Source organism: Equus przewalskii, chromosome 9 (genome assembly GCF_037783145.1).
Source record: "Equus przewalskii isolate Varuska chromosome 9, EquPr2, whole genome shotgun sequence".
Taxonomy (NCBI): Eukaryota; Metazoa; Chordata; class Mammalia; order Perissodactyla; family Equidae; genus Equus; species Equus przewalskii.
Window position 1 is genome coordinate 23,967,255 of NC_091839.1, and position 27,786 is coordinate 23,995,040.

Consider the following 27,786-nt stretch of genomic DNA (forward strand, 5'->3'; position numbering starts at 1 on the left):
CAAGGCCAGCCAATCACATACGGGCTCTGGAGCCGGTGGAGCCCGCCCTCTTTCCCCTTGGACCTGAATAACCTGAACCAAACTCGAGGTTCGCCCGGAGCGACAGCGCTTTTGGCCAATGAGGGCGTTGACTTCGGACCGTGGGCGGGGCTACGTCTCCATGGCAGCGGAGGAATGACAGCGGTGGGAGCCATTGGCAGCAGTTGGCGGCACATGACGGCAGCGCGGGCGTGGCGGGGTTTTGTGGGGGCACAGACGGGGGGTGGACGGGGAGGGGCAGAATGGAGCTCGGCCAATAGGAGTGGCGCGAGCGCCAGAGCAACTGAGGAGTGGCGGCGGCCTTGGCCAATGGGAGGCCGGGGTGGCAGTGGCGGGGCTGGCCCGGCAGGGCAGACGGGAGGGGCGGCGACGGTGTCTGACGAGAGCCGGAGGAGGCAGTGGGAGGTGGTGGCGGCGGCGGCGCGGGCGCCTGAGGAGGAGGTGGAGGAGGAGGAGAAGCGGGTGAGGGGCGGCGCGGGGCCCGAACTCTGAGCCCCCTCTCGGCCCCCGCCCCGCGCCGCGTTGGCTCCCGGTCGCCCCCAGCCCCTACTGCCCCCCGCCCGGCCCCTCCTCGTGTCCAGGCACCCACGTCTCCCTGCCCTTCGCGAGCCTCAGGCTCTCTCGGCGCCCTGCCCCTTCCCTGCGCTTCTTCACCCGGGCCCCTCCCCGCTCCCCGGCCTTGCTCAGCTCGCCCTCTGACTCTCCACTGCCCTCCCTGGACCTCACAGCCCGCCCAGGCCCCTGTCCGTTCCCCCCACTTCCCTCCGGACCGCAGGCCCTTCCCCTGCACCCTCAATGCCCACCCAAGCCCCTGTCTGCTTCCCCTACTGCTCCCCAGACCCGTCCCCTGCACCCTTACTGCCCACCCAGGCCCCTGCTTCTCCCAGTCCCCTCCCGGGACCCTCACTGCCCCCCCAGGCCCCTGTCTGCTTCCCCCACTGCCTACCCTGGACCCAATCCCCTCCCGGGACCCTCACTGCCCACCCAGGCCCCTGTCTGCTGCCCCCACTGCCCTCCCTGGACCCTCACTGCCACCCAGTCCCTCCCTGGACCCCAGGCTCTCTCCTCGGGCCTTCCTCCCTGGGCTCCTCCCTGGATCCCCTGGACTTTTGCCCTCTCTGCTTTTCCAAGCCCTGTTTTGGATCCCTAGGCCCCCCTCTACCTTCTCAGGACCCTCTGTGGACCCCAGGTCTCCATGCAGCCTGCCTGGGCTCCCTCTCGGATCCCCAAGCCTTCCCGCAGCCCTCTGTGTCTCCCCCGCCAGCTCCCCGGCCCTTCTCCCTGCCCCAGGTCCCTCTGTGCGGTCTCTGTGTTGTGTTTTTACCCCTATGCCCCTCTGCAGCTTCCGCTCTGTCCCAGTGCCCTCCCGCAGTGCCCCCTCTTTATTTGTCCCCAGCCTTCCTGTCTTTTCTAGACCCCCTTTCTCAGCGGCTTCAGCTGCTGACCTGTCTTCAGCTCCCCCTTCCTTGCCGTCCCCCATCGACTCTCCCTGAGGCACCGCAGGCCCTAGGCTCTCAGCGTTAGGGATCCTGTTCTGTTGCGTTTTGCCAATCCCCTCCTCTCTCCTCTTTTCATGGATCTGTCCTGCCTCTCCATTCCGTTCGTTTTCTCTCCCCCGTCGCCCGCTTTGTCCTCAAGCCCCCTGTCGCCCGCCCGGAGTCCTTGGAGAGGGAGCAGGTGCTGGAAACCCTCCTCCGCTCTCCCTCCCCTCCCCCCGCCTCCAGGCTGCCTGGGGCTTCACCCAGAGCCTCCGGGACTCCCGACGGCTGCTGCGGGGGAGGTGGAGGCCGAGGCCCGGGAGACTGTGGGTGGGCGGAGGAACAGTCAGTCCCGGCGCGGCGGGAAGCCTTCGCTTTTCCCTAGACGAGGCCCAGAGGTGGGGCTGGGTCCCCCTGCCTCCCACCTCCTGCAGGGCTGAGCCTTTAGGGTTATCCCAGACTGCCGGTTAATCAGCCTTCCCGGGGCCAGTGGGGATGCGTGTGTGCGTGTGTGTGCGTGTACGCGTGTGCGTGCATGTGTGTAGTGTAGGGGTGTGAGGGGGTCCTGTGGGTGGGCGGTTTGAGGAGAGGGACATACTAGTGATGGTGACTGGATTTCTTTGCCCCCCCCACCCCCCCCCGTCAGAAGTACTTGTTTCGTTTCACCTTCACTGAGAGTCCATGAAGTCAGTGTTGCTGTTCTCCCCGATGTATAGATGAGGAGACGGAAGGGCACGCCAAAGTCCCGCTTGTCTTATAAGTGGCCCAGAGCAAGCACCTGCCCAGGGTTCCGCCCCTGCTTTGCACCCGCCACTCTGGGCCAGAGGCAGCATGGTCCGTGGGGCAGCATGGGGCCCGACAGAGTGACAGCCAGAGAACTGTGTGAGAACGACGACCTGGCCACCAGCCTCGTCCTGGACCCCTACCTCGGCTTCCGCACCCATAAGATGAATGTCAGGTGAGGCGGCCTGTGAGGAGGGCCGGGGATCCCTTTTCTCCCACCGCCGCCCCTTAGCCCCATGCTCCCCTCAGCTCCGAGTGGGGTGGGGGAGGGGCCCGGGAGCACCCAGAGGGAATAGGCCAAGGCCCTGGGACCCAGGCGTGCCCTCTCCCCCAGCCCCGTGCCCCCCCTGCGGCGACAGCACCACCTGCGCTCAGCGCTGGAGGCCTTCCTGAGGCAGCGGGACCTGGAGGCTGCGTACCGGGCCCTGACGCTGGGAGGCTGGATGGCCCACTACTTCCAGAGCCGGGGCCCACGGCAGGAGGCTGCCCTCAAGACCCACGTGAGGGCACCCTTCCTTCCCCGCCCTCGCCCGCGTGTTCTCCCGTTGCCTCGGCCTGTCCCGGGTCCTCTGCCCTGTCGGGGAGACTCTGGAGCCCTGGGCTCCGTGCCCCTCAGCGCAGCCCCCTGGGACTCCCTGACTTCCTAGCTGTTGGGACCATCCGAGGCGAGGCTCAGAGAATCCTGGGAGAGGAGAGTTGGGGGGCCCTCTGAGATGGAGTCCAACCTCTTCATTTGACAGATGAGGAGGCTGAGGCCCCAGAGGGGAAGTGAGTTCCCTGAAACCACACAGCGAGTCAGTGGCAGAGCAGGACTAGAACCCAGGAGAGAAAGGGCGGAGGACGACCCCACCCCACCTCCTCACCCCACCCACCCCTCACCTCCCCCAGATCTATCGCTACCTCCGCGCCTTCCTGCCTGAAAGCGGCTTTACCATCCTGCCCTGTACCCGCTATTCCATGGAGAAAAATGGAGCCAAGATCGTGTCTACCCGAGCTTGGTAAGAGGGCGGAACTCGCAGCCCAGGGCCCCATGCCTGGTGTGAGGCCCCCCTCGCCAGGGGCTGCTGGGAGAGGAGACCCCCATCTCTTCTGGAGGAGATGGGCGGGGTCACTGAGGGGACAGGGGAGAAACCTCTGGTGTCGTCCAGGCTGTGAAGATGCCAATGTTCAAGAGGTTTCCTGCAGAGAGGAAGGAGTCCAGGCCTGTCCCCAAAGACCCCCCTCGCCCACTGCAGCCCTGCTAGGGGATGAGGCCCCCATGTGACCATAGGGTTCCCAGGGCTGCCGGGAAGGACTGACCCTGTGCCCCTGACCCTGCAGTCTTGTCTTCATCCCGACCTGACCCCTGCGGTGAGCAGGCGCTGCTGGGTACGGGACAGGACAGTGAATGAGATGGACCTGCCAGCCCCTCAGTGTAGCGGGAAGGCAGGTGGTAGCCAGGTGAACACACAGGCGCTGACGACAGTGGCTCAGCACTTGAGGAGCTGGCTAGGGGATTTTGAGTGTTCTCGGGAGCCAGGCCTCAGTTAGGATCTGAAGGATGAGCTGGAGGGTCTGGTGAGGCGAGGGGGCAAGGACGGGGCTGCAGGAGGCCTGGGCAGGGGGGAGTTGGGGCTGGAGGAGCTGAGGGCTTGCTTCCGTGCGCTGGAGCAGGGAAGCCCACTGGCCAGGTGTAGAGGCACTGGTGGGTGGACTTGAGAGAGACTTCGGAGGTGGACTGCGGTGGCGGGTGCTGGCCCACAGAAGGCCCAGGTACCTTTGGGACCAGAGGCCCCATCCCCAGCTCAGGTGGTTGGAAAGGTGCTGCTTACAGACCCTCGGCCTGGCCCCTTGGCAGGAAGAAGAATGAGAAGCTGGAGCTGCTGGTGGGCTGCATCGCGGAGCTGCGGGAGGCCGACGAGGGGCTGCTGAGGGCCGGCGAGAACGACTTCAGCATCATGTACTCGACCCGCAAGCGCAGCGCCCAGCTGTGGCTCGGCCCTGCCGCCTTCATCAACCACGGTGGGGGCTGCGGCAGGATGGGGCTGTGGGAGGGGAGCCCCGCCCTCTCCCCCCACTCACCCAGTCTCTTCTCTTTCCTGCCCTGGCCGGCTCCAGACTGCAAACCCAACTGCAAGGTGAGACCTGGGGCCCCCCTGGGGTGGGCACATGGGAGATGAGGTGGCCTGGGGGAGGGGCCTTCTGGTCAGTGAATGGCCTGAAACTGTCCCGCGGCTCCACACCTGACAAAGCACTTTCTCACCCTGGCTGCCCCTTCGCTGAAGAGGGTGTTTTGGGTGTTTTTGCCTGCAGCCGTAGGGGGCGGGGTGGGGGGGGTTGTGGAGGAAGGGGCTTTGGCTTGAGTCACACTGGAACCCAGGTGGCCACCTGGTGGCGGTGTTCTTGCATCTCTGAACTTGAGCTGGGGGCTCGGCCAGTTCAAGTGGGGAGTGGTGATGGGGAGACAGAAAGGGTCCCTGGCCTCACAGCTGGGATAGCAGGAGGCAGAGGAGCTGAGTGACAGGAGCCTGCCTATTAATGCCACCTGGGGTCGGCCAGAGAGAGCCCTGGAGGGCGGGGACCAGATAGGAGGCTCTGGGGGCCGGGGCTTCCAGGCAGAGGGAGCGAGGTGGAGGAGGAGCCGGCAGGTGCACCGCTGGTTCTGTGTGGTGGAGCATGGAGCGCGTGAGAGCTGAGGGCCGGACGGGAGGTAGCCCCGGGAAGGCCTTGGGTGCTCTCTGTGGGAGCCCTGAGGCGTGACAAGGGGGTCCAGAGCTCAGACCCTGGAGTCAGTGCTGGGTTTGGGTCCACACCCCCAGCCCTGGTTTCTCGTCTCAGGAGGTGGTGAGAACTTGCCTCCTGTGCGGTTGTGAAGATGAGGTACGCAGTGCCACCGGCGTTTCTGTGACTCTGCAGAGCCCTTACGTGGGTTTCGGGGGGATCAGGTGCGGCCATGGTCTGGCCCGGCACGCAGACACTGGGTGGGTCAGAAGCCAGGCAGGGCTCCGGGAGAGGCTGTGACCGGGCGGGTGCCAGCCGTCTCAGGGCACCGGAGCCAGTCGTCTGGCGGTGCAGCACTGGGAGGCCGCGTAGGCCTGACGCCAGAACCAGGGGTGGAAGGAGGAGTAGGATTTTCCTAGGTGTTGTAGGAAAACAGGGGCATGGGAGGACATTCCAGACAGGGCACGTGGCGCTGGAGGGGCTGGAGGGCCAGGAGGCGGGACAGGCACCGGGACTCCCGCCTCCTGTGACTCCGCCTCGGGTGCCGTGAGGGAGCTCGCGTCTGCCCCACAGAAGGTCCCGCCAGGTGAATGACAGGGACTGGGGTTTTAGATGGCCCTGTTAGCTGGGGCGCAGGAGGCTGGCAGGAAGGGGCAGGACAGGAGGCAGGGCGGCCGCAAAGAGGCTGGTGTGAAACCTGGCGGCTAATGAGTGAGAGGTGAAGATGCGCTGGCTCCCAAAAGGGTCTTGGGGACGGAGAGGACAAAGATGCAAGATGCTGCGTACTAGAGAGGTGCTGGCCAGTTGGCCTGGGGTCTGGGGGCCAGGCAGTGAGGGCCACTCCCAAGGGTCTCTCAGGCTAGAGTGGGCAGCCAGCTGGGTGGGGTTCACACCCCTCCCAGACAGATGCGGCAGCAGGAGCAGGCAGGTGTGAGGGGCCCGTGGGGCCGTGATCCTGGGCTGGGACTGCTGAGTGGACAGGCGCCTCCAAGCAGGGGAGGTGGCCCAAGGGTAGAGGGAGTGAGGGGTGGGCTAATTAGGGTGTGTCAGAGGGGGTGGAACTTGGCTGCAAAAGCCAGAGCTAGAGTGCAGGAGGGAGCGGTCGCTGCGCCCTGCCAGGGTCGGGTTAGGTCATCGTCCTGCGGGGAGGGGTGGGAGCCAGCCAGTGGGCAGGTGTCAGGGGGTGCGTGCTGTGCAGACAGCAGGAGGCTGCCTCCAAATGGCGCTTCCTGGGGATGCCCAGCTAGGTGGGGTGGAGCCATGCAGCCCCCAGGATAGGGCGCTAAGCTGCCAAGACTCCAGTTTGTGCCCGCAGATGGGAATGCAGCCTGCGTGAAGGTGCTCCGGGACATCGAGCCAGGGGACGAGGTGACCTGCTTCTACGGTGACGGCTTCTTTGGTGAAAAGAATGAGCACTGTGAATGCTACACCTGCGAGAGGTGTGGGGTGGGAGAGGGAGGAGGGGTCTGGGGTCCCGGAACCGGAAATGCCTCCTTTGCCCAATTCCTTCGTTCCTCCTGTCTCCCTCCCACCCCCAGGAAAGGCGAAGGAGCTTTCCGACTGCGGCCCCGGGAGCCTGTGCCTCCGCGACCCCTGGACAAGTACGAGCTCCGGGAGACCAAGCGGCGGCTGCAGCAAGGCCTGGACAGCAGTGGCCGGCAGGGCCTGCTGGGCCCACGCGCCTGCGCCCACCTGTCTCTGCTGCGCCGGGACCCCTTCTGCGGTGAGCACAGGGCGGGGACCCCATCCTGTCAGCTGCTCCCCCATCCCCATCTCCTTCTCTGTGCTCCCACCCTCGAGCCCCCTCACGGGGCCTCCTTCTTGACCACCGCTCTCTTCATCGGTCCCCCACTAAAGAGGGCAGGGAAGGCCTGAGGACGAGCTGTCCCCCTTTCCAGAGGCCCTGCTGACGCCATCCCCTTGCTCCTCCACAGCCGCCTGTCAGCCCCTGCGCCCCCAGCCCTGCGGCTCCCGCCTGGACGCCGTGCCCCTCTGGCTCCAGTGGCTGCCTCAGCCACAGCTCCGAGTGCGCCCCCGGAGGCGCCGACGCCCCCAGCCCCGGCGGGCCCTGGCACCCCCTGTTCTCCGCGCTGCCCGTGTCTCCCTGCACCGGTGGGGAGGCTGCGGCCCCCGCTGTTGCCTCCGGGCGGAAGCCCTGGTGGCCCTGGGCCAAGGCCCCCGTGCCCGTTGGGCCCCCCAGCAGGACTGGCACTGGGCCCGGCGCTACGGGCTGCCTTATGTGGCGCGCGTGGACCTGAGCCGCATGGCCCCGGCCCCACCTGCCACTACTGTCCCCGCCCCTGTCAGGACCCCAGGCCCCAGCCCCGGCTCCGGCCCCATCCCCAAGCAAGCCCTTGCCTTCGCTCCCTTCTCCCCACCCAAGCGCCTGCGGCTGGTGGTCAGCCACGGCTCCATCAACCTGGATGTCAATGGTGACAGGCCATGATGGGCTGGACAGGGACGTCTGGGCTGGGAGAGGTGGGGGTTCCTCTTAGTCCCCCTGGCCCCGAGCTCCTGGGGACTCACCTCCAGAAGGAGTTGTTGGACCTCTAGGAGAGAGCTGACTCGTGACCCCAGCACAGCTCTGAACTGGGGGCAGGGTTGGTTTGGACACTTGCAGGGATCTGACCCCTGACCCTTGGTGACTGCTGACCCCTGAGCCGCCCCCACCTGGCAGGGAGCCCTGGCCATTGCTGCCCTCCCACCCCAGCCCCAGCCTCAGGACTGAAGGAGCCGTTCCCTTCCCCACCCACCTTCTCCTGCCCAGGGAGCAAAGCCATAAGGGGTGGGGGCCATCCCATGGCATCTCCCCAGAAGCCCCGGCCTTGGAGGAGGTGGACCTGGTGGGTGGCATTCCCTAGAGACTGCCCCACGAGGGGAGTGAATTTGCTGTCAGCTCTGCAACTGTCTGAGGTGGGGGCGCGGTGGGGGGTGTCCGGGGGCATGTCCTCCTGACACCCCTGTGGGTCTCAGGGAGGCCGGGTGCGACCTCATCTTTCTCATGGTGCTATCCCTGGTGCTACTGGGGTGTGGGGGCCCCTCCCCTTCCCACACCAGAGCTGGGTATGTTGGGGGATTGGAAGCACTTGAACTTTTTATTTTATTTTATTAAAACCTTGTTATAAGCAGCACCCTTGGGAGCTTTTCAGTTTGATTTATGTTTTGAGGGGATGTCAGTCAGGAGGCTGAGCCCCTCAACCTTGCTGGGGAGACCAGACCCAGGGGAGGCGGCCCAGGCTTTGGGCCCTAAGAGCTTTGGGAAGGTAAAGGGGCAACAGACAGGATGGCAGAGTGCAGAGGCAAGAGTCATGTCACCGAGCTTTCCAACCTGTCCTGTCGTGTGGCGGGGGATTCTCCCTGGTTTTCACATGACAGGTCCAGCAAGCAGAGTGACTTGCCCAAGGTCACACAGGGCTCCATGGCCCTTCTCTGAAGTCAGACGTCCCTCCTACAGCTCAGCCAGGAGGGGAGAGGTAGGCAGGACGGCTCCTGGAAGGCATGGGGGCTGCCCAAGCTGTGGCGGGTACCATTGGCTTTCTGGCACCAGTCTGGCAAGTCATCCTCATCTGTGTCGTGTCAGTTGGCCTGGTTCTGTGAGACCAGGATGATGAATCTTCTCTAATTTCTTCAGATCCAGTTCAGTGTCTTGATTTTGCCATCGCCTCTTAATTCTCACCTCAACCCACAAGCCCCCATTGTGCTAACCGCTAACAGTGAGTGCTTCCTGGTACCAGGTGCCTCGCCAAGCGTCTCGTGGACATTTTTTCTCATTCATGGAGGCCTCCAGGCCATTTCATGCTGTCAGGCCACAAACTTCTGAGGCTCCAGTGAGGGCTGCAGGCCCCAGTTTATCTCCTCCGTGTTGGCTGGCCTTGGAAAAGGTTACCCGGGGGCTTGGCGAGGCCCTGTGCAGGAGGGACCTGGGGCCCTGAGGAGAGGCAGTGAACAGGCAGGGAGCGGCAACAGGAGACCCAGTGGGCTCAGGGGATGGCCCAGGAACAGGTACTTCCACAGCCAGCCTGGGGATGGGCATGGGGACCGTTCAGAGCAGGTAAGGTTTTTTACTTTAGAATTTGTTTTGTTCACATTCAGCCTGTTTCGTTCCTTTCTGCAATGAGAAAATGTGTCTGTCTGCCCTGCAAATCCTACTGAACCCCGTTGGTCTCCTCTAATGTTAAAAATAAGGAGGGCAGGGGGCTGACCCCGTGGCCGAGTGGTTAAGTTCGTGTACTCCGCTTTGGTGGCCCAGGGTTTCACTGGTTCGGATCCTGGGCACGGACATGGCACCGCTCATCAGGCCACGCTGAGGAGGCATCCCACATGCCTCAACTAGAAGGACCCACAACTAAAATACACAACTATGTACTGGGGGGCTTTGGGGACAAGAAGAAAAGAAAAAGAAGATTGGCAACAGATGTTAGCTTAGGTGCTAATCTTTAAAAATAAGAAAAAACAAAAAAATAAGAAAAAGAAAATAAGAAAAAAAACCCCTGTCAGTGGGCTGTGAGAGGAGAATGAAGTGATGGTGACATGCGTGCACTAAAGAACTCGTCCCTCTAAATGAGCTGAGAGTCAGTTGCTGTCACCAGGGCTTCTAGACAAAGATGACAGCAGAGCGAGGATGCTTAGCCTGGATAGACCTGGGAGGTCCAAGAGTCTCCTGAAAGCCTGTTTTCAGTGGAGTAACTGCGCGTTCACATGACGTTCTGCAGGGAGAGGGTTTAGGGTCTTCGTCCAACTCTCAAAAGTGTCTGGAACTCAAAACACAAAGACTAGAACCCGGTGGGTATGGTCTCCTGCCCCCGGCCCCGCTCCCGTCCCGAGCCAGCCGGTTCTGCACTGTGGGAAGAGGAGCAGCCTCCCCGGCCTCCGCCCACCAGATTGTGGGCACCCCCTCGATTGTGACAAAAATGTCTCTGGGCATTGCCACATATCCCCCTGGGGGCCACAGCCAGCCCCCGGTTGAGACCACTGGGCCAGAGTGACAGGATGACAGGGAGGGAAGGCCTCCAGGACAATAATTACAGCAGGCACCAACTGCATGTGCATCCTGGCATTAATCTGCGTGACAATGCTACAAGGATTCCCCCGTTAGCAACAGCCCCTGAGGAGGTAGGTGTGGCTGCCCCAGGTCACCTGGCTGGTGCAGGGGTAGGGCCTACTCCTGGCTAGATGGAGCCCTAAGACGATAGGGAAGTACAAGGAGAAGGTGTTGGGTCCAGTGAGCTGGCAGGACCTGGGGCCAGCAGGTGGGGCTTGGCATCATGAGCTCACCTTGGTGGCTCAAGGAGAGGGGTGTGTCTGAGGGTCAGCAGGGCCTGAGAACCCCATACATGTGGGGCCAGAGCAAGGAAACAGGGAAGGTGGCTGGGAGGCGAAGGAAGGAGGGAGCTGAAAGAAAGAGGAAATCACTATAGCCCACGGGTCGGGGCCTGAGCCTCGGGAGCCCCTGCTCCCGCACCTTCCCCACAGCCGTCTCTGTTCCTCTGTGGTGGCTAGGCCAGCAGCAGAGCCAGGGCTGCCCTCCAGAACCTGGACCCCATTTCTCCCCTTGGGGCACTCTCTGACCCCTTTACACTGTGCACAGAGTCAACCAGGTGCTTCCAGGAGTTCCGGGTCCCTGTTGACAGGGTCGGTCATCCTGGGGCTGCTGATCCAGGAGGGCAGCTGGCCGTTGGTCACTCCCACTGTCCAGTGCGGTATTAGGCACCAGAATTGGGCCCTTACACTGATTCTGAATTTCTCAAATTGTTTATAGAGACCGAGACCCCACACACCCTGAGAACAGCCAGCCTGGATACTGTTCAGCTTGTAATTCCCAGCATCCTTGTCCCCACAGCCCAGTGAAGTGTAGGTATTATCACTGTGTTTTAGATGAAAGGACCACGGTGCAGAGGGCTGAGGGAGTTTGGGGCCGCAAGGTTGGTGAACTGCAGGGCCAGGACTCGAACCCGTTCTCAGAGCTCAGCTAGGCTCTGAGATCTTCAGGATGGGAAAGAGGCAGATGCCAGAGAGAGGAGGCTGGAGCTGCACCCACTGGGAACCAAGGGACAGCGAGCTGGTCTGCTGTGGCTTCCATGGGATGGTGAGGGGGAGGGGAGGAGAGGGAGAGCAGTGCCTCCAGGGTTCAGGGAGCAAAGGGCGAAGGGCAGTGGAGCAGTTTTGTGATTCTGACTGGGAAGCACCTGGAAGCACCTGAGCCTGTCTGTAGACGGGGAGGAAGGAGCTGGTTCTGAGGGAGGGCTGCAGAGGAAGGGGAAGAGGCTAAGAGACGCATTGAGGTGGAGGGGCTGGGGCTGGAGGAGCGCAAGGAGGGGAGGAAGGAGGGAGAGCAGGGATGCAGGTTGGGGGGAGGGGTGAGAACAAGTGGAGTAGCCTTAGTTTCCTGACCTGGGAGGCTGCTGCGGGATAGTGAGGCTGGCAGTGAGAATTTCAGGACACTGGCACGCCAAGCTGGCCAAGAAGCCAGACTTTGGGGCCAGGGAGTTTGCAGTGGTGTTGGTCCAGCCTGCTGGAGGTGAGGCAGGTCTGGCCCAGCCCCTGGCTCAGGCATCCCTAGGGCAGTTGTGGCCGCAAGGGAGGCCAGGAGTGTAAGAATGTTCTGGAAGTGGTCAAGGGATGTTGGCAGGAAGGATCGCGGCCCAAGAGGGAAAGAAGGTAGAAGACTGAGAGGCACTGCTGGCCAACAGGGCGAGGTGCACGCCAGGCACTGGCGCCCTGGTGAGGTCAAGGGGCTGGCTGCAGCAGCACAGGTATCGGGCCCTGTGCTCGGACGCTACCTGGCTGACCTCACCAAGTGCTGAGATAGCCGTCAGCCCCCTTCTGTGACTCAGAGAGCTGCCTTGCCCACATGCCACCACAACTTTCCTTCCTTCCTGCAGCAGAAGCACCTGTGCACAGACCAGGCTCCAGAGAGGCCCGTGAACCACCTTCCAGGTCTGTCTGGGTGAAAAAACACCCCGCGCCCTCACTCACCCCCCTGCCTCTCAGGTTGTGGTCTGAGAGAGGGAGCCGGGGAGCACGGTTTCGGGGTGCAGCCATCCCGGGAGATGGCACATCTGGGGTGTGCCCCTGGTGGGGTGATGACGGCAGCATGGAGGGGCTGGGTGGAGCAAGAGGGAGCTGGTCCTCCCCTGAGCTCACCCAGCAGCTCCCGTCATCCAGCCTCTCCTGATAACAGGACTCTGCGCCATGTCAATTTATAGCTGAGGAAACTGAGGTGCACGCAGGTCAAGGGCTTGTCCAGGGTCACCCAGCAAGTTGTCATGATTAGTAATAGCCACCTTTGAACCCCGGTGTTGAATGGGGCCACATGAGACCATTTCCGGCAGAGTTTGGGGATCTAGGCTGCCCCAGGAGACCGACAGCTTCAGGCAGAAACAGTGGAATGCACTCCTCCTCAGGCCAAGGTCTCATGCCCATCTGGGGCAGGACCAGGCTAGCCCCCTGGGGCTCTGCACTCTGTCAAGGTCACTCCTCTGCCTGGGGGGCCAGGAGATGTGGACGTGGCTGGAGAGGTGACTTTTCGAAGGGCGTGTGGAATCAGAAGGACTCTCAGCATTGTGGCCTCAGAGCCTGGCTGAGGGCAGGCCCAGCGCCCGGATAGAGGCAGGAGCAAAGAATAATTCCAGTGGGAGCTCTGAGCATCCTGGAGGAGCTCACAGTCAGGAAGGGGTTGGCCGGAGAAACTGAAGTGACGTGTCTGGGGAGGGGCTGGCCCCGTTTCATTAGAGAATGGAGGAGAAGGCTGCTTGTGGCTGTGGACAGAGTGCCTGTCGAAAGCACAGAGGCACAGAGGCGAGGAGAGCAGAAGACCCTATTGGGAGGGGGTCACAGGATGGAGACTGACGTACTGGGAGGAGAATGGAGTCAGGGGCAGGGGAGTGACAGAGAGTGGTGGAGAGCCAGGAAAGGGGACAGAGAGATGGGGTCAGCACCGGGTGTTATGATAAAGACCCCTCAGGACTTGGGATGGACTGGGTAGGAAGCCCAGGAGGAGGCTGAGGAGGTGGTCCAGGAGGGGAAGAGGATCCAAAGGGAGGAGGGAGGACTTAGGTGATAAGTAGGTGTGGCGTTGACAGCAGGAGCATCTTAGAGCCATGCTGGTGGGCAAGTGTTGGGACCTGGAGAGCCAAAAGGGACCCTGGGCTGGTGGCTGCTGCCTGCTGGAGGGGCTGGGGAGGGGCAGGAAGGGCGGGGCTTGCTCCGACCCTAGAGATCTGTCCTCCCTCCATCCCAGCCCTGATGGAGTACAGTCCTCCCCCACCCCTCCGTGTCCCCACGCCTCACTGGCAAGACATTAAGAAGAAACAACAGCAACAACAGATTTATTTGAGGCTTAGGGACTGGGTGGTGGGTAGCCGGGGCCGGGTCTCCGGAAGACGAGAGGATGGGGGGAGAGGGGTGTCCCTGGGGCTGAGCCCTCGGAAGAGCCGCGTTCAGCCCGTCAAATTTTGCCTGCGAAGGTCCCCGCCTTGATCTGCTCGGTCCAGCGCTGCACCTGGGGAGGGGGCGGGAGGAAGGGAGGAGGGGTCGGCTCGGCTCAGCTGCGCCCTCCACCCTCGCCCGGCCCGGCCAGCCCGCGCCCCCTCCTGCCCACTCACCCAGCTCATGGGGCACAGCGAGTGGAACACACGGAAGTAATACTCGCAGGGCTGCGTGCTCTTCCCGCGGCGGTTCATATTCTTGACGCAGCGGTGGTAATCTGCGGGGTGGGTGGGCGGGGTCGCGCCGCAAGCCCCGCCCCTCCAAATAAGGCCCCGCCCCTCCACTGTCGGTCCCGCCCCTCCCTACAAGGCCCCACGACTCGGCCCCGCCTACTCCTTAGAAAGCCACGCCCCTCCTTATAGCCCCGCCCCTCTCGACCGTGGCCCGCTCCGCCTCCCGGCCCAACGGTCTCCGCCCCCACGGCGGATCCAGGACCCTCTCCCTCCTCAGGTGGGGCGCGCCCCTTCCGACCTCCGCTCGTCTCCCCGCTGCTCCCCTTAACCGGGCCCTCCAGGCCTCACCCAGGAAGTTCTGGTAGCAGTTGCGGGTCTGGTTCTGGTTGGGGAAGCGCGGGTCGAAGGGCGGCGTTGACCATCTCCCCTTGGGGGGCTTCTGGGAATCAATATCCCACATCCACGGAAGCGGCAACTCCTGCGGGGACGAAGGGGGCTCCGTGGGCCGAGGGGGCGCCCCTCGCTCTGACCCGCACCCAGTTCTTGACCCCCACCCCAAACCCGGCCTCGTTCCCAGCCGTCCTGCCCGCACCAGGCTGGCGTCAGCGCGGCACCGGGTCGGCAGTGGGGGCGCCTCGCCCCTCGCTTCTGGGTCTGGGGGGGTCGCAGCTCACAAAGATCGCGACCCCCGTCCGGATTGGCTGGGGCCTCCGGAACCCCAGCCAATGGGAGCGCGGCGCTGCAGGGCACGCTCTGGGTCGCGGGGCGGGGTCGGTGTGGACCACCCCCACCCTCCTGCCTTCCCCCTCCTGCTCGACGCCCCTCCTCGGGGTTCGGTGCACACACGTACCCAGACGCGACTTTTGGCGAGTCTCAGACTCAGGCTTTTAATCTCTGCGAAGCTGGGCGACCCCCCGCCCCCCCAATATATAAATGTATAGCTAGCTCTAGTCTCTACCAGAGAGGGAGCATCCCCCCCTCCCGGCTTTCTCAGGTCCTGCTTCTTACGGCGGAGGCGCACAGCACCTGGCCTGTGGGGCAGAGGAAAGAGCGAGAGTGGCGTCCGGGCTGCTGGACTCCAGTGCCACGTCTCAGGCGGGCCTGCGGGGTCTCAGGGGCTACCTGCCACGCTGGGCTCCTCTGACGTTTTGGCGACCGAGGTTGAGTCCCCCGCATCCCGCTGTTCAAGGCGCTGAAAACTGCGTGCTGGAGAGAGAAAGCCAGAGAGGGCTTTGGGGTCCGGCAGGGAGAGAGTCGTGAGCGCTCAGGAACACAAACGTGCTGAATGAAGGAGCCGGCAAACCTGGCCTGGAATCCGGGGCCCCGCCTGCCTCCTCCAGTCCCCCTGGTGCCCCTCCTAGGTTTCTCTCCCTCCTGCCTCCTTATTGTCAAGCCTGGTTCTGGAGGCTTCACACCAACAACATCCAAGCGAACTCATATCTTTCCTCTTAAGCTCCTCTCTTGTGCCCACTTCCTACACCTGTTACCTCTGCATGTCCCTCCTCCCCTTCCAGCAAACTACATGGAAAGAGCTGGTTCACTCCTCTCCCATTCTCCTCTTTACATAGATGTGTGTGTATGTAGTGGGAAAATACACATCACACAAAATTTCCCCTTGCAACCATTCAAAGCATACAATTCAGCGGCATTAAGTACATTCATAACGTTGTGCAGCCACCACCTCTATCTAGTTCTAGTTTTCATCATCCCCGAAGGAAACTCCATACCCATTAAGCAGTCGCTCCCCACTCCCCCATGCCCCCCAACCCCTGGCAAGCACCAGTCTGCTTCCTGTCTCTTCAAATTTGCCTATTCTGGACATTTCATACAAACGGAATCATACTCCATGTGTCCTTCTGTGTCTGGCTCCTTTCACTGAGCATCAGGTTGTCAAGGATTACAGCACAGGGACTCCCTGCCTTCTGTGCTCCTTTCAGCCTGCCCGCCTCAGGTCTTTGTCCCCAGCGCATCACGCCCGTGCTGAGACATGCAGAGGTCCAGTCTCAGTCCTGTCTTCCTTCAGGTGACTGCAGCATTTGACATGGCTGCTCCTTCGCTTGGCTGCCTTCTTCACTTGGCATTCAGGATGCCCCCGTCTCTCGCTGTTCTGCCCTCTCTCTCTCTACCTATGGTTCCTCTTTTTCTAAACACCGTGGACTCTTGTCTCTGTCTACACTGGTTCGCTGGTGACCTCCTCCAGTCTCACAGCTTGTGGTAACTGTCCACATGCCGATGATTCCCCAGATCACTACAGACTCACGTAGCTGGCTGCCTGCCCTGCATCTTCACCAGACATCTCAGAATCAAGACGTCCAAACAGAATTCCTCATCTTCCTGCCGACACCTACCCCACTCACAGCCCCCCTGACTGCTCCCGATGGCTGCTGCATCTTCCCAGGGCCTAGGACCCCAAACCTCACATCACCCTTGATGCCACACCGACATGCCCAATCCATGAGCTGATCTGTTAGTTCAGTCATCACAGTATCTCCAGAACCCCACTGCTTCTCAACACCTCCGTCAGTGCCCTCTTGTCCAAGCCACCATATCCCACCATGCCTGGCTGTTTCAATGGCCTCCTCCTCATCTCCCGGACTCCGTTCTCCCCTGCCCCCGCTACCTTCTCTATGCTTCAGCCAGAGACAGCCCTTTCCAACATATGTCAGTTCCAGCCGTTCTGCTCAGGACCCTCCAGCTCACTCAGCATCAAAGCCAAAGTCCTGAAAATGACCTGCAAGGTCCCACGTGCTGGCCACCACCCCTGTGACTCCTCTTACTGCATTTCCCACTCCAGGGTCCCCAGGAGGTCACTCTTGATCCAGCACATCATGCACACTCCTACCTCAGGGCCTTTGAGGTGGCTGTTCCCTCTGCAGGGGACACATTTACCCCAGATGTCCACGTGGCTTCCTCCTTCTCTTTCAGGTCTTTACATAAATGACACCAGCTCACTGAGGCCCTCCTGGACCACCGAATCCAATATTGGAGGCTTCCTACTCCCAATCCGAATCCCCCTACCCTGCTGTTTTCCCACAGAACCGTCACCTTCTAACTAACATACGATACAAATAACTTGGCTTTTATTTGTTGGTGTTCCCAATGGTCTGCCCTGCTGATATTTTCTGTGGGATCATTCTTCACCATGGGGGACCGTCTTGAGCACTGTGGGATGTTGACCCGAATCCCTGGATTATGTTCCCCAGATGCCAGGAGCATGTACCCCCCAAATTGCTCCATGCTATCTCCCTAGTGCCTAGAACGATGCCCAGCACATAGTCGACACTCACAATATAATGACTGCATGAACAAAAGTGAAAAAAGATGGAATGATCCTCCCTACCTCGCAGATAAGAGAGTTGACTGTACACATTAGCTGTCACCCCAAATACCTGGGCGAAGGATTGAAGGCTTCCTGTTCCTCCTTTATCTTCTCCACCTTAGTGGCCGTGTCCCTCATATTCTCAAGTTCCAAGAGCGTGGGCAACAGAATCTCTGAGAACAACGCAGTCTTGGCCACTGGGCACTGGTACGGCATCCTTGTGGGCTCTTGAGATACTCCCTTGGGCTGTTGGGACACCCTGGCTTCCATCTTTGAGATGGGGCTCAGTGAGATGGGCGACTGGGGTATGTCCTCCCACCTTGATGAGGGTAGAGGGATGGGAGCCTGGGAGACAGGGTCCAACTTCCGGCTGAAAGAGGCATGCTTGGAGCGTGGGGGCACTTTGGAGGGCCCCCTTGGGTCCTGAGGCAGGTCCTGTGCCTGCGCCTCTGCCTGCACCTCCGTCCACGGCCTCGCGCTCTGCTTTGTCCCTGGAGGCGCGCTCCTCTTTGCCCCTGGAGGTGTGCTCCCCTTTGCCCAAGGACGTGTGTTCTCCTCCACCCACAGACGCGTGCTCCTTTTTGCCCAGGGGCCCAACTGGGGTGGCTCCTTGACTGCCACCGGTGTCCCCTCTGGCAAAGACACCTGGCTGTTGCTGAGGGCCGCTGTGTCCATCGTTGACATGGCAGACACCTGGGGGGTCGGCAGCCAGGAGGGCAGACCAACAGTAGCAGCCGGTGTCAAGGGAGCCTCCTTGGAGCTGGCCATGATCATCATCTTGGCAAGGGCGAGCCCCTCCACTGGGAAAGGCCTGCTGTGCTCCTCTGGGGCTCCCTCGATGGCCACCTCCTTGGTCTTGACCCACTTCTTCTGTTGCCCCACCTCCTTAGATTTGAGGCCTGGCATGTCCAGGAATATCTCCTCCTTCTTCCTGTGGACCTTGTCTTCCAACTTGCCCTTGCCTTTCAAGCCATCCAGGGTGATCTCCTGGGCTTTGCTGATCAGGACCTCCTCCGACTTCTTCTTGGTGGTGGTGAAGGGCAGTTCCATGGATATCTTCTGGGTCTTCAACTCTACCACGTTTGTCTCCTGGGTGCCCACCAACACCACTGGTTCCGGCTTCCCTTCATGCTTGCCTTTTGCAAGCACATCCCTTCCATCACTTCCCATGGGCATCATACCCAAATTGGCAGGGTCCAAAGGCATCTGGTATTGGGTAGGTGGGGTCCGAGCCTTCTGCGATGGAGTAGGTTGGAACAGAGATTTCCTATTTGGGACAGCGTGGGGCACAGCCTTCGGGGGAACAGAAAGTGCAGGTGGGGCCTTCCGAGATGGAGCAGGGATGACTGGGGCCTTCTGGGGAATAGCTGATAAAGGAGGGGCCTTCCAAGATGGAGCGGGTATGGCTGGTGCCTTCTGGGGAGCAGCAGGTGCAGCTGGAGCCTTCTGGGGAGCAGCAGGTACAGCTGGTGCCTTGTGAGGAGCAGCAGGTGCAGCTGGGGCCTTCTGGGGAGCAGCAGGTGCAGCTGGGGCCTTCTGGGGAGCAGCAGGTGCAGGTGGGGCCTTCTGGGGAGCAGCAGGTGCAGCTGGGGCCTTCTGGGGAGCAGCAGGTGCAGGTGGGGCCTTCTGGGGAGCAGCAGGTGCAGCTGGGGCCTTCTGGGGAGCAGCAGGTACAACTGGAGCCTTCTGGGGAGCAGCAGGTACAACTGGAGCCTTCTGGGGAGCAGCAGGTGCAGCTGGGCCCTTCTGGGGAGCAGCAGGTGCAGCTGGGCCCTTCTGGGGAGCAGCAGGTAAAGCTGGGGCCTTGCGGGGTGGGCCAGGTAGAGTTGAGATCTTTTGGAGTGGAGCATGTACTGCCGAAACCTTCTGGGACTGGTCAAGGATGAACGGAGCCTTCCAAGATGTGGCAGGGACCGATGGTGTCTTCTGGGAGGACGGAGGCCACAGCCTCTGCATGGTGCCTGGAGGCCTGGCCTTTTCATTGTGCCTGGGGAAGGAAGAGTAGGGAGCAGAGAGGTAGAAGGCAGGAGGGTAGACGGCTGGGCAAAGGGAGGAAGAGGACAAGGTGCTGGATTCAGGGTCCATCAGGGCATCGATGCCCTGCTTCCACAGGACATCCAAGTGGTCATAGGAACCCAGCAGGGAAATATCAGGGCTATCCGCTGAGATACAGTGCGAAGGGGTCTCAACTAAACCTCCCAGGACCATGGCCGCATCAGAAGCAGGCGAGCAGCCCTGTAGGTGGACAGAGGGGAAGGGAAGGAAGGTCAGGGCCAGGAGAGACTCCCAGACTGGACCCAGGATCCAGCCCCGCCTCCCTCAGACCCAGGGGTCCAGGCCTCCAGCGCCTCCTCCCTCATCCAAGAGTTGGGCCCCCCGGTATATAGCTGCCTTGGAAGAGGACTGCGTGTGGTTGACGGAGTCGGAAATGATGCTGAAGATGGTCCGGATGGTGATGCTGGGCTTCTCTGGGTGGGGAGAAAGCAGTCTTCCCTCAGGGGAAGGGCCAGAGCTTGGGGGTCCGTACAAGGAGGCAGAGAGAGGGGTGTGCTTACCAGAAACTTGAATTTCTGTGTGAGCTCTGTCACCACAGATAGCTGGTTGGGACCTGTAGGTGCAGTATGGTGGGATTTCAGCAGCATCAGCACCAGAGTCCCCATCTTTCTCCCGCCCTCCACTGCTGACAAGGCCCTGAGCCTACCTTTTTTCTGTGGATTTCTTTCTAGTGTCAGCATGCTCTAGCTGTGACCAGATGAGAGGCACGGAGTCACCCACAGCCTGAGACTTGAATTTGCGCTTGAGGGCCTGGCAGAGGGACAAGGGAAAGAGGGCCATCAGGAGGCACAACCCCCCTGCCCCTCCACCCCCACCCAGCTCAGCAGGCTGCTGGCTGCTCACCTTGGCCTTCTTCTGTCTCTGAGACGTCAGCGTCTTGTAAGGAAAGGCAGGCTCGACAATCGTGACTGGAAAGAGAGGGGAGACCTGAGTCAGGGGCCCCGATGGAGAGGTGGAGAAGAGACTTGTGGAGGGCTCAGCCAGGGGCAGGGGGTCGGGGAGCGTTGGTGGCTTAAGTGCCAGAAGCGCTGAGGAGAACCTGAGGTGCACAGAAGGATCTGATGGATGCCAGGGCCTGCTCACCTAAACGTTTGCTGTAGGGCTCGTCCTGTGGACAGGAGAGGAAGTCAGGAGGGGTGACCTCTTCCTGGTTTCTGCATCTCCATGATCTACCTAGCCTGGGAGTCCAGGCCCCCAACCCCTCCTCCCTCAGACCCCAGGGGTCCAGACCCCCAGCCCCTCCTCCCCCAGACCCAGGAGTCCAGGCCCCCAGCCCCTCCTCCTTTCAGACTCAGGGGTCCAGGCCCCCAGCCCCTCCTCCCTCAGACCCAGGGGTCCAGGCCCCCAGCCCAACTCCTGGGGACCCTGGACTTCAGGCTCTTGGTCCTGGCTCCCTCTGGAATCTAGAACCATAGCCACACCCTGGCTGTGGGGTCAGGGCCCCACCTGGAGGCGCCAGGTGGAGGCGGGAGGTGCAGCATGGGCCAGGTCCGTGGGGGGCACGTGCAGGGGCCTAGGGGCCCAGGTGGTGGCAGGCCCCCGGAGCAGGTGGATGAGGCGAATCCAGCGGTCAAACAGGAATCCCACCTCCTTGTCAGGGGCGTTCAGCTCCAGGTAGTAGTAGCGGCCTGTGACCAGGCGCAGCTTCAGGCGCCAGGCGGACAGGTCGTGGATGTAGATGTGCACCAGGTCCAGCGGGATCATCCTGGCGGGGGTGGGAGATGGAGCTGGTAGAGCAGGAGACGGGGGCGGGGCAGCTGGGGATGGGAGGATGTTGGCACCTGGTGAGGACGAGGTTGGAGCACTCTCTGCCCTCGGGGGGCTGAGCGATCAGCAGGAGGTCTGGCAACAGCAGGCCTGGCAGGGAGGCGGCCACACCCATGGTCAGGAGGTTGGCTCTGTGGTGCACGTACGCGGGGGCCCCTCGACTGGTCACCTGGGGGTCCAGGGAGAGAGGCTGGGACCACGCCTTTCTCCAAGACTCCTCCGGCACCCCCAGCCTGAGCCTCCCCCGCAAGTCCCCCAGCTGCCTTGTGTCCACCTGGGCTCCAATTCCCTAGCCCCGCAGCTCTGCCTCCTCCCCCCCACCCAGCCCGCCCCTCTCTGCCCCCAGGGCACAGGGAGCTGGGGACCTGGACAAAGTTACTCTCGAACATGGGCAGCGGGCGGAGGGGCATGTACTCGCCCTTCTGGAGGGTCTTCTGCAGCTCGCCCAGAGTGGGCACCCACTTTGCAGGACCCTGGAATGGCTCCATGCGCCTGATGTTCCAAAGCCGGTTCATGGCGGCTGCAGAAATGGGGGATCACCGGGGGATGTGGAGTCAGGGACCCAGCCTCCCGGGGGCCCCCCAGCCCACCGGCCTTGGCCCCTTGGGCTTCACAGGTGGCAGGAGCTCAACAATTCCTGAGGGTGGAGCTTCCCCGGGGCTTGGTCATGGCCCTGCTGGAGTGGTCAGCCCTGGCCTGGGGGAGGAGCCATCCGTGGAGGGGCTTTGTGACCTCATCGGACACAGGTGGGACTCATCCTGGGAACTCCCTGGGGCTGTGGGCTCCCTTCTCCTCCAGGCATGTGGCCTGGAGTCTTGAGAGCTGGGGTGGGTGAATCAGAACCCCCAACTCCAGACCCAAACTGGTGACAACAGGGGACCCCGGGAGGGTCTCTCTGGAATGTTGTAAATGGATGATGAACCAAAAGGACTCTCTACAGGGGAGGACCCAGTAAAGCCCCAACTCACCACTGACCCTTCTCTAGACCCTGGGTAAGACCCATACCCCTATGGAGCCCCAGTTTCCCCGTGTATAATGAGCTTGTGTCCCTGGCAACTTTCGCTCTACATTGAGTTATAAAGAAAGAGACGCGCTTTGGAATGAGCCAAACCTTTGGCAGAATCCCAGTTCTGTTTCTCCCTAGATGTGGGACCTTGAACAACAGGCACCCCCCCAGCCTCAGTTTCCCTCACCTGTAAAGTGAGGCGTATCAGAGGATCCAGAGGGCAATGTAAGGAAAACTCCACACTTAGGGCACAGCCCAGAGGAGGTGCTCAATGAACGGTCATTCTTGTCCCCTTCTGAGGGCTGCTTTTGGGAGGGGGGGCAGGCAGCTGGTATTCTGTCATTCTAAAAATAGTGTTTATTGTTTTTTTAATATGTGTCATGTAAAATACAGGGTCTCTGTAGAAATTCTGGAAAATACAGACAAACACCAATAATAAAATCACCCACAATCCCACCTCCTGTCTTCCACCCTGAGGTGGCCATTGTCAACATTTTGGTGTATTTCCTTCTAGAAGGTTTTAAAAATCCACATAGAGAGAGACAGACAGACAGAGACAGAGAAACACAAAATGGGGATCTCGCGGTGGTTTGTAGCGCTGGTATTCCAGCACACGGAGGCGCTGTAATTTATTTAACCATCCCCCACCGTTGGACATCTAGCTGGTTTCCGATCTGCTGTTGTGAACACTGCCATAATGAACAATCTTGAGCTTGCAGCTTTGTCCTGTATGACGACTGTCGGTCACAGGGTGACCTTCTGGAACCTTCCATTCAGTATTTATTGAATGCCTATGAGGTGCTGGGCAGCAGGTGAGGCTGAGACCCTGCCCCTCAGAGCCCACGGTCGCTGGGAGAACTGCCGTGCCCACTCAGGGCCTCTATGTCCCCCTGCCCTAGGAACCCCAGCCTCCAGTCCCCAGCCCTCAGAGAAATCACCTCGAAGTGGATATGTATGACAAATTTAATTCCTTCTTCTCCGTCTCACAAGGGTTTCTCACATTTTTGTACCAAAACCCAGGCCTCCTTTTCCCCTCCCTCCCCACCCCAACACGAAAAGTAATTGTTTAATAAATAATATATGCTCCTGCCCAGGCCAAGAGGGGTGGGCGCCAGGGAGACACGGTGGCCAGACTTCTTAGAGACCCAAGAACCCAGGACCTCAGTTCCCTCATCCTTGGGGACCCCTGAATCCACCTGCTTCCCACCCACCCTCTTAAATAAATAAGTATAAATAAGGCACAGATGCCCCCCCTCCCTGCCCAGGTCTCCTGAACCATCTCTAACTAGGGGGAGGTAATGGGGGGGATCCTCTGGCTGCCATGCCCCCAGTCCTGAAATAAATAAATAAATAAGATCTGGCGTCAAAGGATGCTGGTGGCTCTGGGTGGCAGGTCACAGCCGAGTCTTCAGCAGCAGCAAGCCCCTCACTGCCCAGTCGAGCGTCAGGTGCAGTCCCCCGAGAATGGCGTGGGCTGCCCGGATGCCTCCCCAGGCTGAGGATGGGGGCGCCAGAGGGGGAGCCGGTGGCTCTGGGGGTGCCTGGGGCAGGGCCAGGCGGGACATCTGTCAGGAGAGGACAGAGGGTTGGTTAGCAACAGGCCAGGGGTGCAGTGGGGGTCCAGAGAAGGGGTGTCTGGACCAGCCTCTACTGAACTAAGGGGTCCGGGCTGCATATTTCCAGAGTGTCAATGGCCTGTGTGGTGGGGTGTCTGGGTAGGGAGTTCTTCAGGATGCTGGGTTCAGAAAATTGAGGCTGGAGCCAAAAGGTGGGTTTTTGAGGCAAGACTTCCAGTGCCAAGTTCAGGGGCTTTGGGAGAGGTCCTCAGAGCCAGGGCTGGGGTCCTGACGCCAGGTGAGGGTGCCGGCTGGGGAGTCTCCACCATGTCAGACCTGGAATCTCGGAGCTGGGGTTTTAGGGACAGAGTTCAGGGTCTGGGATCTATGCACTCAATTCTGGGGTCAGGCCCAGGATCTTAGATGTGGGGTCTCCGGGATCAAGCTCAAGGACTCATGGTTGAGGGCTGGGGTCTCAAGTCTGGGGTATCAGAGCTGGGAGGTGGAATTTGAGGTCCAAGGTCTCTGGCGTCAGGCCCCGGAACTGCGGTCTGAAGTCAAGTCTCAGGGTCTTGGGTTGAGGGTTTTGGAAGTCAGGGTCTTGGGGTCTTAAGGGCTCACCGCTGGGGTCTGAGGTCTTGGGGACTCAGGGCTCAGGGTCTGGGGTCTTCTCATTTGAGATCTCAGGGTCAGGTTCTTGTGGCCTGGGGTGTGCAGAGCCAAGGTCTGCCTTTGGGTCAGAGTCTGGCATCTTAGTCTGGAGCCGAGAGGTGTTAGGATCTCAGGGCCAGGGCTGGGGGTTCGGAGACTGGAGGATCAGTGTTTCTTAGGGCATGGGATCCGGAATCCCCATGTCTTGGGGCCAGGATCTCCAAGTCTGGGGGTGAGGGTTTGGACTCTCAAGTCTTAGGGCTTCAGAGTGGGAATCTCTCAGGGTCATGAGATCATGGGGTCTCAGAGCCGGCCCAGGGTCTGGGGTCCTGGGGTCTCAGGTTTCAAGTCTGGGGTGTCAGGTTTTGGAGCCGGGGCATCGTACCAGGAGCTGCAGCCGGCGTAGCAGGCGGTCCAGCCGGGCCTGCAGGGCCCCCAGCTCTGGCTCCAGGGTCCGCAGGGAAGGGCCGCCTGCCCGGCGCAGCCACTGCAGGTGCCGCAAGTAGGAGAACAGGTCTGCGCGCAGCCGTGTCAGCACGCCCGGGAGCTGGGGACACGGCATGGGGGCGTCAGGGAGTGCCTGGCACACGCCCGCTCTGGCTCCCAGTCCCCCGCGCCCCCTCCACTGCCCAGCTCCTTCCTTCGCCCCATCCCTCTCCCCCTCCCTTACCTGCAGGGCTCCCAGTGCCCCCGCACTCATGGCCAAGGTTGGGAGGGAGTCCAGGTTGTGGTCTCCGTCGGCTGGGAATTTGTCCCTCTGTGGGGAAAGAAGCTGTAAGGGGCTGCCCAGCTCCAGGGGTCCCTCCATCCTCACGAGGGGCCCAAACTCCTCCCTCCCCCATCTCTGCCACGGTGGTAGCCCAGAAGCCCTCCTGGTGGCTTAACTGCAGATCCCCCCCACACACAAGCTGTCACTCTCCATCCTGGACCCAGCCCATCCCCTCCAGCCTCTCCTACCAGCTGTGCGGCCAGCTGCCGAGTGTCCCCCAGGAGGGAGCGCGTCAGGAGGACGGCGCTGTCCAGCTCAGCCCGAGGGGCTGGGGAGGCCCTCGGGGGGCCAGGAGGTGGCCCTGGGGCGGCAGTCCTATCTGGCCACAGGCTCAGCACGACCAGGAACAGGCAGCAAACACCTGGGGGCGGGAGAAGGCAGAGGGCTCAGGCCCGGCTAGTGGGTCTGAGGGAGGAGGGGCCTGGGGGTCCTGAGTCCCAGGGTGGAGCGCCCAGGGCAGGTCGCAGAGCCGGGCGGGATTCCCTCTCCCTCTCCGGCTCCGGCTGCCCCGCCCGTCGGAGCAGACGCGGCCCGGGGCGGGTAGACGGGCCGGGCGTCTCCCGTCCGCCCCCGGACGCCGGAATCTGGGCCCCGGGGCGGGGCATGAGGGGGAGGCACAGGCCAGAACCTGCCCCCTCCCGGGCCCCGGGAGCCCCAGCCGGACTGAGAGGAGGAGAAGGAGAGCCGGACCGTGACCCGGAGGCCCCGAGCCCTCCCTGGGGAACCCCTACGGAGTGCACCGCCCAGGGCCGGGCTGCATTGCCGGGGATCCGCCGGAGCACACCTGGGCGGAGGGAGGCTGGGACGCGGGCGCCGCCGGGGGCGCGGCTGGGAGAGCGGGAGCAGGCGGCGGCACTCCACCCTGGGGCTCCGGCCGGCTCCCTCCTCGCAGCCCATCCCCCGCTGCCCCGCCCACCCCGCCCACCAGCCAATCAGCGCCCCCCGGGCCGCCTCGCTCCAGCATCACACCCCCAGCCCGCCCCCTGGGCCCCTCCCCGGCCGCTGTCTGTCCGTCCGTCCGTCCGCATCTGTCTGGCTCTCCGGTGTCTGTCTGCACCCCTGTCTCTCTTTCGCTCCTCCCCCTGGCTGGGGTCAGTGTTCCAGGCTTGCTCTCACCTCTTTGGGCTCTCTGCCTCAGTTTCCCCCCCGGAGCCTTTCTGTCGGGTCCCTGGGTGCCTGCGTCTCTCGGTCCCCGCTGACTCCCTGAGGGTTCCAGGCCCTTTGGGGTCACCTCCCCGCATTTGTCTCTCTGTCTCTGTGAGTCTCCCGTTCTCTCATCCTCGCGCTGCCCTGTGGTGTCTCCGCCTTTCTGATTCGTCCTTTCTTCCCTCTCTCTGCCGTGTCTTCTCTGGGCCTCCTGCCGTCTCTCGCTCTTCTTTCCTCCGCATCGGGCTCCCCAGCGCGCTCTCTCTCTCCTCTCTCTCTCTCTGTCCCATTCCGCTGTGTCTGTCGGCTCCTACCCTCCCCGCCGACGGTCCCTCCCTCCTCCCTCCCCGTTCCCCGCCACGAGGAACTTGAACCAACTTACTGTTCATGTCCCCACAGGGCAGGGGTTCCCCAGGGCAGGGGGCAGGGAGCTGGGGACCTTTAACCCTTCCCTGTCCGCTGCCAGGGGAGCCCCGGGGGTCAGCTGGGCCTCGGCCTGGGGAGGGGAGGCATGTGCGTGTGAGCAGCGAGGGCCGCGGCAGTGAGGGAGTGTGTACGCCTGGGGGGTTATATAGGGGGCCGAGGCGGGCGGGCGGGGGGCAGGCGGCAGGGGAGGGCGGCCTGACACATCCTGACTCACCCTCCCTGCCTGCCTTTTCCATTCAGACGGGGCCGGCTGCCGCGCACGGCTCCCGCCGCCTTGCTCGGAGGAGGGCACAGAAGGAAAAGTTGGAAAACTTGAAAAGGGAAAGGGGGGGTGGTCGGAGAGGCAGGAGAGGCAAGGGTGAGGTCATTGGCGTCCCCTCCCTCCACCTCCTCGGCGGCCGCTGGGCAGACACACATGGCTCAAGAGATGGGGCCCGGCTAGGCTGAGGGTGGGGGTCCGGCTGGACCAGGCGAGGCAGAGTGGTGGGGAGGGAGGGGGAGAGGGACATGGCGAGAGGTGGCTCCAGGGGGAGAGTCTCCAAGGGACAGAGAGAGAGACGGAAAGAGAGATGGAGAGACTGAGACCCAGGCAAGGAGACAGAGACACTTGGACAGATGGGCACACTGGGGCAGAGATGGAAAGTCTGAGATGCAGAGATGGCCAGAGATACACCGAGAGATGGAGACAGCCAAGGAGATACATTGCAGGAGTGGAAAGGACAAGGAGACAGACAGGAGAGGTTCCGGGAGTCAGAGATCAGAGAGCAAGATGAAGACAGCAGGAGAGAGATTTGGAGAGACCCAGAGAGACCCCAAGAGGAAAAGGGACAAAGACACGCAGTCTTAGAGGAGTGGCAGGAAGGTGACAGAAGAAATGCACAGAGAGAACAGAGACACCAAGGCAGGGCGACAAAGATGGAGACGCCCCAAGAGACAGAGACGAGGAGACAGATACTCAGAGATGGAAATGCTGAGATGTCGGGGAGTCAGCAATGGGTACAAAGGGAGGGAGAGCCTTTCTCCAGGAGACAGGTAGAGCTGTGAAGGTGAGAGAGAACCAGAGACAGAGACAAGAGACCAGGAGAGAGAGGTGTCAAGACACCCAGCAGAAGTGGGCACTCAGGCACATGGCTTCACCCTTCTGTGCCTCAGTTTCCTCGTCGGAGGAGTGGGGACAATCGAGTACCCACCCCACCCCCCAAATGCCTTGGTGAGGATAAAGTGTAAAGCACACAGTCAGCTCCCAATAAATATGAGCCATTGCTATTCTTGCTGTTGATTTTTATTAACAAGCCCAGAAAGAGAAAACGTGGTAGCCACTGGGAGAGGTGGAGATGGTGAGCGGGTGAGATGGAGAGTGAGGGTGGTGGGAACAGGAGAGAGTGGCTCAGCCACAGAGCTGGACATGGGGACCAGGCAGGGAGGACACTG

The 27,786-nt window shown here is 61.7% G+C and overlaps 4 protein-coding genes across 13 annotated transcripts; 1 reads left to right on the forward strand and 3 right to left on the reverse strand.

Moving 5' to 3' along the window:
• The first annotated feature begins 274 nt into the window (after positions 1–274).
• On the forward strand, positions 275–8,131 carry KMT5C (lysine methyltransferase 5C). 10 transcript variants are annotated; one of them, XM_070633441.1, is made up of 10 exons: positions 279–501; positions 2,164–2,475; positions 2,635–2,800; positions 3,189–3,298; positions 4,138–4,301; positions 4,398–4,417; positions 5,118–5,159; positions 6,303–6,439; positions 6,539–6,723; positions 6,935–8,131. In XM_070633441.1, exons 2-10 carry the CDS (start codon positions 2,234–2,236, stop codon positions 7,444–7,446), a joined length of 1,578 nt encoding a protein of 525 aa, XP_070489542.1. In that variant the 5' UTR covers positions 279–501; positions 2,164–2,233; the 3' UTR covers positions 7,447–8,131. The 10 variants fall into 10 exon arrangements, with proteins under 10 accessions (XP_070489537.1, XP_070489542.1, XP_070489543.1 ...); XM_070633434.1 differs by having other exon boundaries at positions 330–501; positions 2,234–2,475; XM_070633435.1 differs by having other exon boundaries at positions 376–480; positions 2,234–2,475.
• A 5,168-nt stretch (positions 8,132–13,299) lies between these two features.
• Positions 13,300–14,392, reverse strand: COX6B2 (cytochrome c oxidase subunit 6B2). The gene is made up of 4 exons (XM_070633455.1): positions 14,253–14,392; positions 14,009–14,138; positions 13,604–13,704; positions 13,300–13,500 (listed from the first exon to the last, which is right to left on the reverse strand). The coding sequence occupies exons 2-4, from the start codon at positions 14,118–14,120 to the stop codon at positions 13,447–13,449; spliced, it is 267 nt and encodes an 88-aa protein (XP_070489556.1). The 5' UTR covers positions 14,121–14,138; positions 14,253–14,392; the 3' UTR covers positions 13,300–13,446.
• A 180-nt stretch (positions 14,393–14,572) lies between these two features.
• On the reverse strand, positions 14,573–21,530 carry GARIN5B (golgi associated RAB2 interactor family member 5B). Its single transcript, XM_070633446.1, has 11 exons — positions 21,167–21,530; positions 20,816–20,970; positions 20,481–20,739; positions 20,118–20,142; positions 19,878–19,942; positions 19,681–19,784; positions 19,535–19,587; positions 19,371–19,447; positions 17,050–19,214; positions 14,783–14,866; positions 14,573–14,691 (listed from the first exon to the last, which is right to left on the reverse strand). The coding sequence occupies exons 1-10, from the start codon at positions 21,314–21,316 to the stop codon at positions 14,845–14,847; spliced, it is 3,075 nt and encodes a 1,024-aa protein (XP_070489547.1). The 5' UTR covers positions 21,317–21,530; the 3' UTR covers positions 14,573–14,691; positions 14,783–14,844.
• Positions 21,531–22,149: 619 nt separating this feature from the next.
• Positions 22,150–26,484, reverse strand: IL11 (interleukin 11). The gene is made up of 5 exons (XM_070633447.1): positions 26,312–26,484; positions 24,972–25,144; positions 24,685–24,771; positions 24,400–24,561; positions 22,150–23,372 (listed from the first exon to the last, which is right to left on the reverse strand). Exons 1-5 carry the CDS (start codon positions 26,316–26,318, stop codon positions 23,202–23,204), a joined length of 600 nt encoding a protein of 199 aa, XP_070489548.1. The 5' UTR covers positions 26,319–26,484; the 3' UTR covers positions 22,150–23,201.
• Between the last annotated feature and the right edge of the window lie 1,302 nt (positions 26,485–27,786).

Coding starts and splice junctions, on each gene's coding strand:
- KMT5C (XM_070633443.1), top strand. CDS start 1,613: ATGGATCTGTCCTGCCTCTCCATTCCGTTCGTTTTCTCTCCCCCGTCG. Junction 2,476..2,634: donor ACCCATAAGATGAATGTCAG/GTGAGGCGGCCT, acceptor CCTCTCCCCCAG/CCCCGTGCCCCCCCTGCGGC. Junction 4,302..4,397: donor TGCCGCCTTCATCAACCACG/GTGGGGGCTGCG, acceptor GGCCGGCTCCAG/ACTGCAAACCCAACTGCAAG.
- COX6B2 (XM_070633455.1), bottom strand. CDS start 14,120: ATGTGGGATATTGATTCCCAGAAGCCCCCCAAGGGGAGATGGTCAACG. Junction 13,705..14,008: donor CTGCTACCAGAACTTCCTGG/GTGAGGCCTGGA, acceptor CCCACCCCGCAG/ATTACCACCGCTGCGTCAAG. Junction 13,501..13,603: donor CGCTGTGCCCCATGAGCTGG/GTGAGTGGGCAG, acceptor CCCCCTCCCCAG/GTGCAGCGCTGGACCGAGCA.
- GARIN5B (XM_070633446.1), bottom strand. CDS start 21,316: ATGAACCGGCTTTGGAACATCAGGCGCATGGAGCCATTCCAGGGTCCT. Junction 19,943..20,117: donor GCCCTACAGCAAACGTTTAG/GTGAGCAGGCCC, acceptor CTCTCTTTCCAG/TCACGATTGTCGAGCCTGCC. Junction 19,785..19,877: donor AGAGACAGAAGAAGGCCAAG/GTGAGCAGCCAG, acceptor TCCCTCTGCCAG/GCCCTCAAGCGCAAATTCAA.
- IL11 (XM_070633447.1), bottom strand. Junction 24,772..24,971: donor GGCAGCTGGCCGCACAGCTG/GTAGGAGAGGCT, acceptor CTTTCCCCACAG/AGGGACAAATTCCCAGCCGA. Junction 24,562..24,684: donor GGGCACTGGGAGCCCTGCAG/GTAAGGGAGGGG, acceptor CCGTGTCCCCAG/CTCCCGGGCGTGCTGACACG.